Genomic DNA, 12897 nt, shown 5'->3' on the forward strand with positions numbered 1-12897 from the left:
GTGTGTGTTGTACTTCTGTACATCACAGGTCGAAGGTAACAAGGCACAGGCATAATACAAAGGAACATCTCAGGAGAAAGTAGAGGAAAAAGAGCTGTGTCTTCCCAGAAGTACAGTAATACAAATTGCCTATGCGTTCACCTCAGAAAAACTGGAAGCCGGATGCCAGGGATTATTATTAAAATGATAATCTGAAACTAGAAGAGATCAACCGAGAATGCTGAATCCAGCAATAAAATGCCTTGATGACGATCTCGGTTGGATAAATGCATATTGTGCACTGCCCCAAACAGAGAAACCAGAAACTGCCAGACTTTGGAATGAGCAGCCTTATGTAACAAGAGACGTGACCCGAAGGAATTAGATAGAAGAAGAATAGAAGAAGAAGGGAACTTTCTGCAGCCCACATAATGTAGAATCCAGCACTTCACAAACGTAGATAGATGTAAATGCAAAATATTTTCTCGATCAAATTTCTATGTCTTTTTCAATGAGACTTGACTGCTTGAAGCAGAATGATAGCACTATGTTTAAGTTTAGCATATGTAGAGGTAACAGGTTGAACAGGTAGCGTAAATCATGCAGGTAATAATTGAAAGTGTACCACTGTGTCTTACCTCATGCACGATGGTATGTAATATTAACAAAAGGTTACTGTGTGGGTTCAAAGGGATATTGCAAATCCTGGAGCAATCACAAAGTTTTGAGCTCTGAGTTTTATGTTATAATAAGAATATCCCATGCATTCCAAAGAGGGAAGCCAAGGAAGAAAAAGAAGTTTTACAAGAGCTCGGGCTCTTATACATCCAGTTGCTGATTGAACCAGCTTCCTGGAATGGAGGGTCTGAGGTTGAGACTCGATCACAGTTGTAGAGTCTCTAGAGAGAGAGTGTTGGATCACCATGGCCCAGAATACATTTCTCATTTTCTCGGGCTGCCACAGGTCATGAATGTGAGGATACTGAGAGGTTGGAGCAACGTTCTTGGGAGGCATAAGGAAGAGCGAATGCTTCAAGATCCCTGCAGCCCAAACTCCTCCCCTGCTTTGCCCCCTTCTTCATTGATTTCTGCTCCTCCGTAGCTGTCCGACCTCTTCAGATCCCTTAATCTACCCTGCCGTCTTCCTTGATGCCATAGGTCCCACTGTTCTTTCAACTCATCCGCTTTCCCTCAGTCCCGGAGTGGCTGCGACCAGCAGAGGATATATTGAGAGCAAGAGAGAAGGTCCTGCCCAGGAACCCATTCTAGAGATACTGCATCCTGCTTGGGAGCAACTTTTCCAGGGCAGCTTTGAGAAGTCCTGCGGAAAGAAACCTACTTGACCCACGTGATATGAGAATGACAGACAGTAACAGTATTTGCACAATGCGTTTCCATATGAAACGTAGAGCCTTTTCACTCCGTTTTGAGTACATAGTATGGGAAGGTTGACCTGGAAAGGCTGTCCTTCTGGATGCCATGTTTTCTCGGAAGAACTACATGTTAGTTGCAACTCCCACTTTAGAATATGAAGCCCCACCGACAGAGATACGCAGAACTAGACAGATACAGATACTTTTGTGTGCGAATCAACAATGGCACAATACAGGCGTCAAAATGCATACCAGTTATTCCAGAGAGATGGATTGGGCAGAAGGTAGAAGGAGAATAGTCTGATCATGATTGGCCACGTGTATGCATTATCTCAGTGTCTCTAGGAAGCGTTTACTCCTTTAGATTTACAAAAATAGTAATAATCTCTTAATTATGAGAAATGTGCAGAGAGGATCAGTGATTGAGAGCCATTCGTGTTGTGGCAATCATATGGTACTTTTAATGGGTATATTAGAAAGGCACCAGGAACGACCATGTTGCCGCACAAAGGAGACGGTGTGGCGTCCCCGTGCATAGTGTCCCACCTCTTGTGACATGTATCGTTTTGGAATTTCCAGTGGCTTGATCAGGAACTACTGCAGGAATCCAGATCCTGTGGCAGCCCCTTATTGTTATACCATGGATCCCAATGTCAGGTGGGAGTACTGCAACCTGACACAATGCTCAGACGCAGAAGGGACTGCCGTCGCACCTCCGAATGTCACCCCGGTTCCAAGCCTAGAGGCTCCTTCCGAACAAGGTAAGGAGCCTGTGGCCAGACATCTACACGCTTAGAAGCTGGGATGAAAAGCCATGGAAATTCCCAGTGGTGCGGCAGCTTTCAATGGTCCACGGATGCTCGAGTGTTGACTGAGTTCTGCCATGTAGGAGGAAGCCTGCGTGCACTCTCTGGGGGAGTCAGAGGAGTGATTTCTGGTACAACGTGGGTGGGCTGTGTCTTTAGGCTGGGCCCAAACCCTCCAGGGTGATTGCCTGCACAAGTCACCTGGTTGTAAAACGGACTATCTCAGTGTCTTAGCCAACATTTTTATTGTGACATGCTCTGAGGTGTGTGACTCTTTCCAAGCCAGGAAGCATTTCCAGGGATTGCTTCAAGTAGACAGCATTGGGTGCAATCTTCCGCATTGCAGATTCCGAGAAATATGACTCTGGAGCCTGTCGCCCTCGAGAAACCTAACAGGGCTTCCTTAATTCCATATCGCCCTGGGTCTGTGGAGCAGTACATGAGCTCCCAATGCTCTAAGGCTCTGCAGCCCTAGGCTTTGAAGGGAGTGATTTCTCAGTGTTCTTAAACCTCTTTGTGATGGCACTTGTACCTGGGAGGGGTCTGGAGAGAAAGAGTAGTAGACTTCTCCTTTATTGCAATTCAGGATGCGGGGCACGAGAGGATTCCCTCTCTCCTCCAAAGGAATAAGCTTTTGGCCTGCACACATCCCTGAGAAGCAAAGTGTCGTTGCCTTCAGTCAGATATAGAGGACCGTTTTCTGCCCCATGGCCCGGAAGCCAAAGGCCTTGGCTTTCATGAACAACGGTCTAGGGAAACATACCTGTCCCCGCCTCTGTCCCCGACAGCCGATTACCACCTGCAGCCCGCATTGCCAAATGCAGTGCCCTTTGCTCGATCCTGCCCCATTCAGTAGAGTTTCCCAGAAAGGTGGTTGCTCGTGAGCGCACTTTCCAATGAGGAGAGCAGTCTGATCTGTTGTGTTTCTCTAAGGTTGCAGGTGAAATATTTCCAAGAACTGACTACGGTTCTAGAATGGTAGGAATCTGTTGCTTTGGTGTTGGTTTGTTGGTTGGTTTTCTCACATCCCTCGGTCTACGGATAAGGAAAAGAGTACGGTCGTAATTCTCATAGACTCCTTCCTGGTTGTGTCATCAGTGGCTTCACATGTATGTCTGTTCTCAGAGATCCTCAGCTTGATTTCTTCTGTTTTCCTTTCAGCACCGACTGAGCAAAGGCCTGGGGTGCAGGAGTGCTACCACGGTAATGGACAGAGTTATCGAGGCACATACTTCACCACTGTGACAGGAAGAACCTGCCAAGCTTGGTCATCTATGACACCGCACTCTCATAGTCGGACCCCGGAAAACTACCCAAATGGGTATGTCTTTGTTCTTTACCGTAAGAGAAGAAAGGGTCAACTGAAGTTTCTGTTAGAAGAGACGTGCTTCAAGCTGAGTTCTCCGAACTCAACTTGTGTCAGACGCAGATGGCGTAGCAAAATGTCTCAGGATGATTGCCTTGGAGCTACGGGTCTGAGAGAAGAGAACTGTTAAGCTGCCTCTCCTTCCTCCTAGTTTTATGGAGCAGAAGGGACATCTGGAGGCGAGGACATCACATGATGAAGAAAGTCAGAATGGCAAACGACCAAACACTTAGATTACCCTTCCACAACACCCACTAAGGGTCAATGAAGACTTTCCAATTGGAATTCTGTTATTCTGACTTCCAATTCCTGAAGGGAAGGTTGTGTTTGCCTTTTCTGTCTGGGCTCATGAGGAAAGATAGGTGCTTATTTATGGACAGGTAAATGTATCTCTTTCTACGTCTGTGTAAACTCCAATGGGGGAGGGAAACACTCGGCCTTAAGTACCAGTGGCCTGAAGGGATACGGGTTCGCAGCAAGAGAAGAGCCAAGGCAGGAAGGCAGATGAGAGTGATGCTGAAAAGAGACGGATGCTGAAAAGCAAAAGGGATGGGGAGATGGACAGAAGCCTGGGTCTGAGCACCCCAGGGCCAATTTTTTGGCCAGCAGCGACTACAAAAGACATGGAGAAATGGTTTCTCCATGTGGGAGAGGAAATGGTAGAGGCCCTAGCGTATTGAGAGAGGGGCAGTGATGAGCTCAACTCCATAGATGCCTTGGCTTTCTTCCTGGATAGCCTTCCTGCAGTGAGTAGCAAGGAGATGGAGCCCAAGCAGACTGTAGCCATCTTGCTGAAGGTAACGGAGGGATTGGCGTTTGGGATGATTCCGGTAGCTAAAACTTTCTAGGTCTGGCAGAAATAAGACCTGGTTTGTGGAGGAAAGGAGCTCTACAACTACGCATAGAAGTCTCCTCCAGTTGTTGGCCTGACATGACGCTGCATGTGCACAGAAAATGTTCCACAAGAAAGTATGGCAAAGAACATTTACTGAGGAACAGCAGCTACAAGAGAACAGCAAGCTCAATAAAGAAGACAGAGATCACATAGCACTGTGGGAGACTGGAGTTCTTACCAGCTAGACGGGAGAGTCCTCACAGAACACGTTGCGAATTCCGTGGAGACCCCAGAACAGCCATAATTTAAAAGTGGTATTAAGATATTCCGAGAATACAGTCAGCTGCAGACAACCCCTTTCATAGCTGAAAAGCGAGTGTCCAAGCATCAAATCGGTTTCCAAGTCAATGAACTGCCAGTGAGAGGAAATCTCAAGTCTCTTTACAAGTAAACAAGAAAGTCAATTGGCTCAGCTATGAGGTACCCCGAGAGTGAGTCCTAAATTTAAACTTTGACTACATGTCGGAAAGCATTTCGTGTGATCCATAACCAGGAAATAAATCAGGCCATACAAACAAGCTCAGAAATGACAGAAATGATTAGAATTGCATGAAAATTTGACATATCATTATGACAACCGATTTCAAATATTTAAACAAATGAATATGAAACAAACCAGATGTCATGTCAAGAGAAATTAACAGTATAGAATAGCCAAATCAAATTAAAGAACTAATATAAAAACAGTGTGTCTTAAATGAATAAATTACTGCATGGCCACCTGATCAAGTTGGACATTTCAGAAGAAAAAACTAACCAAACCACAATTCTACAGAACCTACAGAACTAGTTACACACACACACACACACACACACACACACACACACACACACACACCCAAATTCAAAACACACCCGTACACGGACTCACGCAAAATCTCACAATTTCTCTCACACACAAGGACACTCCTGGAGAAATAGTGAAATACGAAATCAACCGAGCCTCACAGACACGTAGGAAAATATGAAAAGATTTATTGCATGTGGGAAGCAAGTCACAGAAAAGAGCAAGGGAGTTTGGAGTAGAAGCAAGTGCCGGAATCAAGGATGGTTGATAACTTTTCAATTATGAAGAACGTTGACAAAATCACGGTTTCATGAACCTCTAGGGATCAAATAGGAAATTTCAGAAACATACAAACAAACAAACAAACAGAAAAAACCGTGTGTGTCGTACTTCTGTACATCACAGTTTGAAGGTAACAAGGCACAGGCATAATACGAAGAAACATCTCAGGAGAAAGTGGAGGAAAAAGAGCTGTGTCTTCCTAGAAGTACAGTGATACAAATTGCTAATGCGTTCACCTCAGAAACACTGGAAGCCGGATGCCAGGGAATATTATTAAAATGATAATCTGGAACCAGAAGAGATCACCGCGAATGCTGAATCCAGCAATAAAATGCCTTGATGACGATCTCTGTTGGATAAATGCATATTGTGCACTGCCCCAAACAAAGCAACCAGAAACTGCCAGACTTTGGAATGAGCAGCCTTATGTAATAAGAGACATGACCCGAAGGAATTAGATAGAAGAAGAATAGAAGAAGAAGGGAACTTTCTGCAGCCCACATAATGTAGAATCCAGCAATTCGCAAATGTAGATAGATGTAAATGCAAAATATTTTCTTGATCAAATTTCTATGTCTTTTTCAATGAGAGTTGACTGCTTGAAGCAGAATGATAGCACTATGTTTAAGTTTAGCATATGTAGAGGTAACAGGTTGAACAGGTAGCATAAATCATGCAGGTAATAATTGGAAGTGTACCACTGTGTCTTACCTCATGCACGATGGTATGTAATATTAATAAAAGGTTACTGTGTGGGTTCGAAGGGATATTGCAAATCCTAGAGCAATCGCAGTTTTGACCTCTGAGGTTTATGTTATAATAAGAATATTCCATGCATTCCAAAGAGGGAAGCCATGGAAGAAAAAGAAGTCTTACAAGAGCTCGGGCTCTTATACATCCAGTTACTGATTGAACCAGCTTCCTGGAATGGAGGGTCTGAGGTTGAGACTAGGTCACAATTGTAGAGTCTCTAGAGAGAGAGTGTTGGATCCCCATGGCCCAGAATACATTTCCCATTTTCTCAGGCAGCCACAGGTCATGAATGTGAGGATACTGAGAGGTTGGAGCAAGGTTCTTGGGAGGCATAAGGAAGAGCGAATGCTTCAAGATCCCCGCAGCCCAAAGTCCTCCCCTGCTTTGCCCCCTTCTTCATTGCTTTCTGCTCCTCCGTAGCTGTCCGACCTCTTCAGATGTCTTAGTCTACCCTGCCGTCTTCCTTGATGCCATGGGTCCCACTGTTCTTTCAACTCATCCGCTTTCCCTCAGTCCCGGAGTGGCTGCGGCCAGCAGAGGATAGATTGAGAGCAAGAGAGAAGGTCCTGCCCAGGAACCCATTCTAGAGATACTGCATCCTGCCTGGGAGCAACTTTTCCAGGGCAGCTTTGAGAAGTGGTGCGGAAAGAAACCTACTTGACCCACGTGATACGAGAATGACAGACCGTAGTAGTATTCGCACAAGGCGTTTCCATGTGAAACGTAGAGCCTTTTCACTCCGTTTTGAGTACATAGTATGAGAAGGTTGACCTGGAAAGGCTGTCCTTCTGGATGCCATGTTTTCTCGGAAGAACTACATGTTAGTTGCAACTCCCACTTTAGAATATGAAGCCCTACCGAGAGAGATACGCAGACTAGACAGATACAGATACTTTGTGTGCGAATCAACAATGGCACAATACAGGCGTCAAAATGCGTACCAGTGATTCCAGAGAGATGGATTGGGCAGAAGGTAGAAGGAGAATAGTCTGATCATGTTTTGGCCACGTGTATGCATTATCTCAGTGCCTCTAGGAAGCGTTTGCTCCTTTAGATTTACAAAAATAGTAATAATCTCTTAAGTATGAGAAATGTGCAGAGAGGATTAGTGATTGAGAGCCATTCGTGCTTGTGGCAATCATATGGTACTTTTAATGGGTATATTAGAAAGGCACCAGGAACGACCATGTTGCCGCACAAAGGAGACGGTGTGGCGTCCCCGTGCATAGTGTCCCACCTCTTGTGACATGTATCGTTTTGGAATTTCCAGTGGCTTGATCAGGAACTACTGCAGGAATCCAGATCCTGTGGCAGCCCCTTATTGTTATACGATGGATCCCAATGTCAGGTGGGAGTACTGCAACCTGACACAATGCTCAGACGCAGAAGGGACTGCCGTCGCACCTCCGAATGTCACCCCGGTTCCAAGCCTAGAGGCTCCTTCCGAACAAGGTAAGGAGCCTGTGGCCAGACGTCTACACGCTTAGAAGCTGGGATGAAAAGCCATGGAAATTCCCAGTGGTGCGGCAGCTTTCAATGGTCCACGGATGCTCGAGTGTTGACTGAGTTCTGCCATGTAGGAGGAAGCCTGCGTGCACTCTCTGGGGGAGTCAGCGGAGTGATTTCTGGTACAACGTGGGTGGGCTGTGTCTTTAGGCTGGGCCCAAACCCTCCAGGGTGATTGCCTGCACAAGTCACCTGGTTGTAAAACGGACTATCTCAGTGTCTTAGCCAACATTTTTATTGTGACATGCTCTGAGGTGTGTGACTCTTTCCAAGCCAGGAAGCATTTCCAGGGATTGCTTCAAGTAGACAGCATTGGGTGCAATCTTCCGCATTGCCGATTCCGAGAAATATGACTCTGGAGCCTGTCGTCCTGGAGAAACCTAACAGGGCTTCCTTAATTCCATATCGCCCTGGGTCTGTGGAGCAGTACATGAGCTCCCAATGCTCTAAGGCTCTGCAGCCCTAGGCTTTGAAGGGAGTGATTTCTCAGTGTTCTTAAACCTCTTTGTGATGGCACTTGTACCTGGGAGGGGTCTGGAGAGAAAGAGTAGTAGACTTCTCCTTTATTGCAATTCAGGATGCGGGGCACGAGAGGATTCCCTCTCTCCTCCAAAGGAATAAGCTTTTGGCCTGCACACATCCCTGAGAAGCAAAGTGTCGTTGCCTTCAGTCAGATATAGAGGACCGTTTTCTGCCCCATGGCCCGGAAGCCAAAGGCCTTGGCTTTCATGAACAACGGTCTAGGGAAACATACCTGTCCCCGCCTCTGTCCCCGACAGCCGATTACCACCTGCAGCCCGCATTGCCAAATGCAGTGCCTTTTGATCAATCTTGCCCCATCTTCCTCATGAACATTCAGTAGAGTTTCCTAGAAAGGTGCTTGCTCATGAGCGCACTTTCCAGTGAGAAGCATTCTGATCTGCTCTATTTCTCTAAGGTTGCAGGTGAAATATTTCCAAGAACTTACTGCGGTTCTAGATTGGTAGGAATCTGTTGCTTTGGTGTTGGTTTGTTGGTTGGTTTTCTCACATCCCTCGGCCTACGGATAAGGAAAAGAGTAAGGTCGTAATTCTCATAGACTCCTTTCTGGTCGTGTCATCAGTGGCTTCACATGTTTCTCTTTTCTCAGAGATACTCAGCTTGATTTTTTCCATTTTCTTTTCAGCACCAACTGACCAAAGGCCTGGTGTCCAGGAGTGCTACCATGGTAATGGACAGAGTTATCGAGGCACATACTTCACCACTGTGACAGGAAGAACCTGCCAAGCTTGGTCATCTATGACACCGCACTCTCATAGTCGGACCCCGGAAAACTACCCAAATGGGTATGTCTTTGTTCTTTACCGTAAGGGAAGAAAAGGTCAATTGAAGTTTCTGTTAGAAGAGACGTGCTTCAAGCTGAGTTCTCCGAACTCAACTTGTGTCAGACAGAGATGGTGCAGCAAAATGTCTCAGGATGATTGCCTTGGAGCTAAGGGTCTGAGAGAAGAGAACTGTTAAGCTGCCTCTCCTTCCTCCTAGTTTTATGGAGCAGAAGGGACATCTGGAGGCGAGGACATCACATGATGAAGAAAGTCAGAATGGCAAATGACCAAACACTTAGATTACCCTTCCACAACACCCACTAAGGGTCAATGAAGACTTTCCAATTGGAATTCTGTTATTCTGCCTTCCAATTCCTGAAGGGAAGGTTGTATTTGCCTTTTCTGTATGGGCCAATGAGGAAAGAATATGTGCTTACGTATGGACAGGCAAATGTATCCCTTTCTCTATCTACATATATTCCAATGGGGAGGGAAACACTCGGCCCTAAGTACCAGTGGCCGAAGGGATATAGGTTGGTGGAAACAGAAGAGCCAAGGCAGGAAGGCAGATGTGAGTCAGCAAGGAGACCGATGCTGAAAAGCAAAATGGACGGATAGATGGACAGAAGCCCGGGTCTGAGCACCCCGTGGCCAATTTTTTGGCCACGAGTGACTACCAAAGACATGGAAAAATGGTTTCTCCATGTGGGACAAGAGATGGTAGAGGACCTAGAGAATTAAGAGTGGGGCAATGATGAGCTCAACTCCATAGATGCCTTGGCTTTCTACCTGGGTACACTTCCTGCACTCACTAGCAAGGAGATGAATCCAAGCAGACTGTAGCCATCTTGCTGAAGGATGAGAGGTATTGGAGTTTGGGATGACTCTGGTAGCTATCATTTTCTAGGTCTGCTACAAATAAGTCCTGCTTTGTGGAGTAAAGGAGCTCTGCAAATACGCATAGAAGTCTCCTCCAGTTGTTGGCCTGACATGGCGCTGCATGGGCACAGAAAATGGTTCCACAAGAAAGTATGGCAAAGAACATTTACTGAGAAACAGCAACTAAAAGAGAACAGCAAGCTCCATAAGGAAGACGGACATCACATAGCACTCTGGGAGATCCGAGTTCTTACCAGCTAGATGAGAGAGTCCTCACAGAACACATTGCCAATTCAGTGGAGACTCTGGAACAGCCTTGATTTAAAAGTGGAATTAATATATTCCTAGAAATCAGGCAGCTGCAGACAGCCCCTTTCATAGCTGAAAAGCCAAGGTCCAAGCATCAAATCGGTTTCCATGTCAATGAATGCCTGTGAGAGGGAATCTCAACTCTCTTTTGAAGTAAACAAGGAAGTCTTGGCTCAGCTGCGCGGAATCCCCAGAGTTAGTCCCAAATTTAAACTTTGACTACATGTAGAAAAGCATTTTGTGTGATCCATGACCAGGAAATAAATCAGGCAATACGAACAAGCTCAGAAATGACAGAAATGATTAGAATTGCGTGAAAATTTGACATATCGGTATGATAACGGATTTCTAATGTTTAAAAAATGAATATGCAACAAACCAAATATCATATCAAGAGAAAATAATAGTACAGAATAGCAAAATCAAATTAAAAACTGGTATAAAAAAAGTGTGTCTTAAATGAAAAAATTACTGTGTTGCCGCCTGCTCAAGTTAGACATTTCAGAAGAAAAAGTTAACCAAAAAACAATTCTAGAGAACCTGCAGAACTAGTTACACACACACACACCCAAATTCAAAACACACCCATACAGGCATGCACGCAAAAACTCACAAGTTCTCTCTCACACACACAAGAACACCCCTGAAGAAATAGTGAAATATAAAATCAACCAAGCCTCACAGACATGTAGGTAAATTTGAAAAGGTTTTCTGAATGTGGGGAGCAAGTCACAGAAAAGACCAAGGGAGTTTGGAGTGTAAGCAAGTACCAGAAACAAGGATGGTTGATAACTTTTCAATTATGAAGAACACTGAAAAAAATCACAGTTTCATGACATCTAGGGATCAAATAGGGAATTTTGGGAGAAAAAAAATACCCAGAAACCTGTGTACTCTACTTTTGTACATCAGAGTTTGAAGGTAACAAGGCAAAGGTAGAATACGAAGAAACATCTCAGGAGAAATTGGAAGAAAAAGGGCTGTGTCTTCCTAGAAGTACAGTGATACAAATTGCTAATGCATTCACCTCAGAAACACTGGGAGCCGCATACCAGGGAATATTATTAAAACGATAATCTGGAACCAGAAGAGATCAACCGAGAATGCTGAATCCAGCAATAAAATGCCTTGAAGATGATCTGTGTTGGATAAATGCATATTGTGCACTGCCCCAAACAAAGAAAGCGGAAACTGCCAGACTTTGGAATCAGCAGGCTTGTGTAACAAGAGACGTGACCCAAAGGTATTAGATAGAAGAAGAATAGAAGAAGAAGGGAACTTTCTGCAGCCCATGTAATGTAGATACCAGCAACTGGCAAATGCAGAAAGATGTAAATGCAAAATATTTTCTTGATCAAATTTCTATATCTTTTTAAATGAGAGTTGACTAAGCAGAATGATAGCAATATGTTTAACTTTAGCATATGTAGAGATAACAATTTGAACATGTAGCATAAATCATGCAGGTAATAATTGGAAGTGGACCATTGTAAGTTTCTTACTCCATGCATGATGCTATGTAATATTAATAAAAGGTTACAGTGTGGGTTCAAAGGGATATTGCGAATCCTAGAACAATCACACAGTTTTGAACTCTGAGGTTTATGGTATAATAAGAATATTCCATGCATTCCAAAGAGGGAAGCCTAGAAAGGAGAGGAAATCTTTCAAGAGCTCGGGCTCTTATACATCCAGTTGCTGATTGAACCAGCTTCCTGGAATGGAGGGTGTGGGGTTGAGACTAGGTCACAATTGTAGACTCTCTAGAGAGAGAGTGTTGGATAACCATGGCCCAGAATACATTTCCCATTTTCTCAGGCAGTCACAGATCGTGAATTTGAGGATACTGAGAGGTTGGAGCAACGTTCTTGGGAAGCATAGGGAAGAGCAAATGCTTCAAGATCCCAACAGCCCAAACTCCTCCCCTGCTTTGCCCCCTTCTTCATTGCTTTCTGCTCCTCCGTAGCTGTCCGACCTCTTCAGATCTCTCAGTCCTCCCTGCCTTCTTCCTTTATGCCATGGGTCCCACTGTTCTTTCAACTCATCCCCTTTCCCTCAGTCCTGAAGTGGCTGCAGCCAGCAGAGGATAGATTGAGAGCAAGAGAGAAGGTCCCACCCAGGAACCCATTCTAGAGATACTGCATCCTGCCTGGGAGCAAATTTTCCAGGGCAGCTTTGAGAAGTCGTGCAAAAATAAACCTACTTGACCCACTTGATATGGAAATGACAGACAGTAATAGTATTTACACAATGCATTTCCATGTGAAACGGAGAGCCTTTTCAGTATGTTTTGGGTACATAGTGTGTGAAGGTTGACCTGGAAAGGCTATCCTTCTGGATGCCATGTTTTCTCTGAAGAACTACGTGTTGGCTGCAATTCCCACATTAGAATGTGAAGTCCTACCAAGAGAGATACTGAGAACTAGACAGATACAGATACTTTTTTATGTGAATAAACAATGGCACAATACAGACGTCAAAATCCATACCAGTTATTCCAGAGAGATGGATTGGGCAGAAGGCAGAAGAATAGTCTGATCACTTTTTGGCCACGTGTATGCATTATCTCAGTGTCTCTAAGAAGCGTTTGCTAGTTTAGATTTAAAAGAATCGTAATAATCTATTAAGTATGAGAAATGTGCACAGAGGATTAGGGAT

The 12897-nt window shown here is 44.7% G+C and overlaps 1 protein-coding gene across 12 annotated transcripts in view; it reads left to right on the forward strand.

The window, feature by feature from the left end:
* The window catches only part of LPA (lipoprotein(a)), a 185552-nt gene that overhangs the window by 88152 nt on the left and 84503 nt on the right, over nucleotides 1–12897 (forward strand). For 8 of the 12 annotated variants that reach the window (XR_013416145.1, XM_077999211.1, XM_077999216.1 and 5 more), the window contains 4 exons: nucleotides 1932–2113; nucleotides 3320–3479; nucleotides 7512–7693; nucleotides 8913–9072. Coding sequence is in view for 11 of the 12 variants with exons in the window: in XM_077999211.1 (XP_077855337.1) it covers nucleotides 1932–2113; nucleotides 3320–3479; nucleotides 7512–7693; nucleotides 8913–9072 (684 nt within the window). In the remaining variant the exon portion in view is untranslated. The remainder of the gene's footprint in view (nucleotides 1–1931; nucleotides 2114–3319; nucleotides 3480–7511; nucleotides 7694–8912; nucleotides 9073–12897) is intronic. The other 4 variants (XM_077999215.1, XM_077999221.1, XM_077999220.1 and 1 more) reach the window with 1 other exon arrangement.

This window comes from Macaca mulatta, chromosome 4, assembly GCF_049350105.2.
Source record: "Macaca mulatta isolate MMU2019108-1 chromosome 4, T2T-MMU8v2.0, whole genome shotgun sequence".
Lineage (NCBI taxonomy): Eukaryota > Metazoa > Chordata > Mammalia > Primates > Cercopithecidae > Macaca > Macaca mulatta.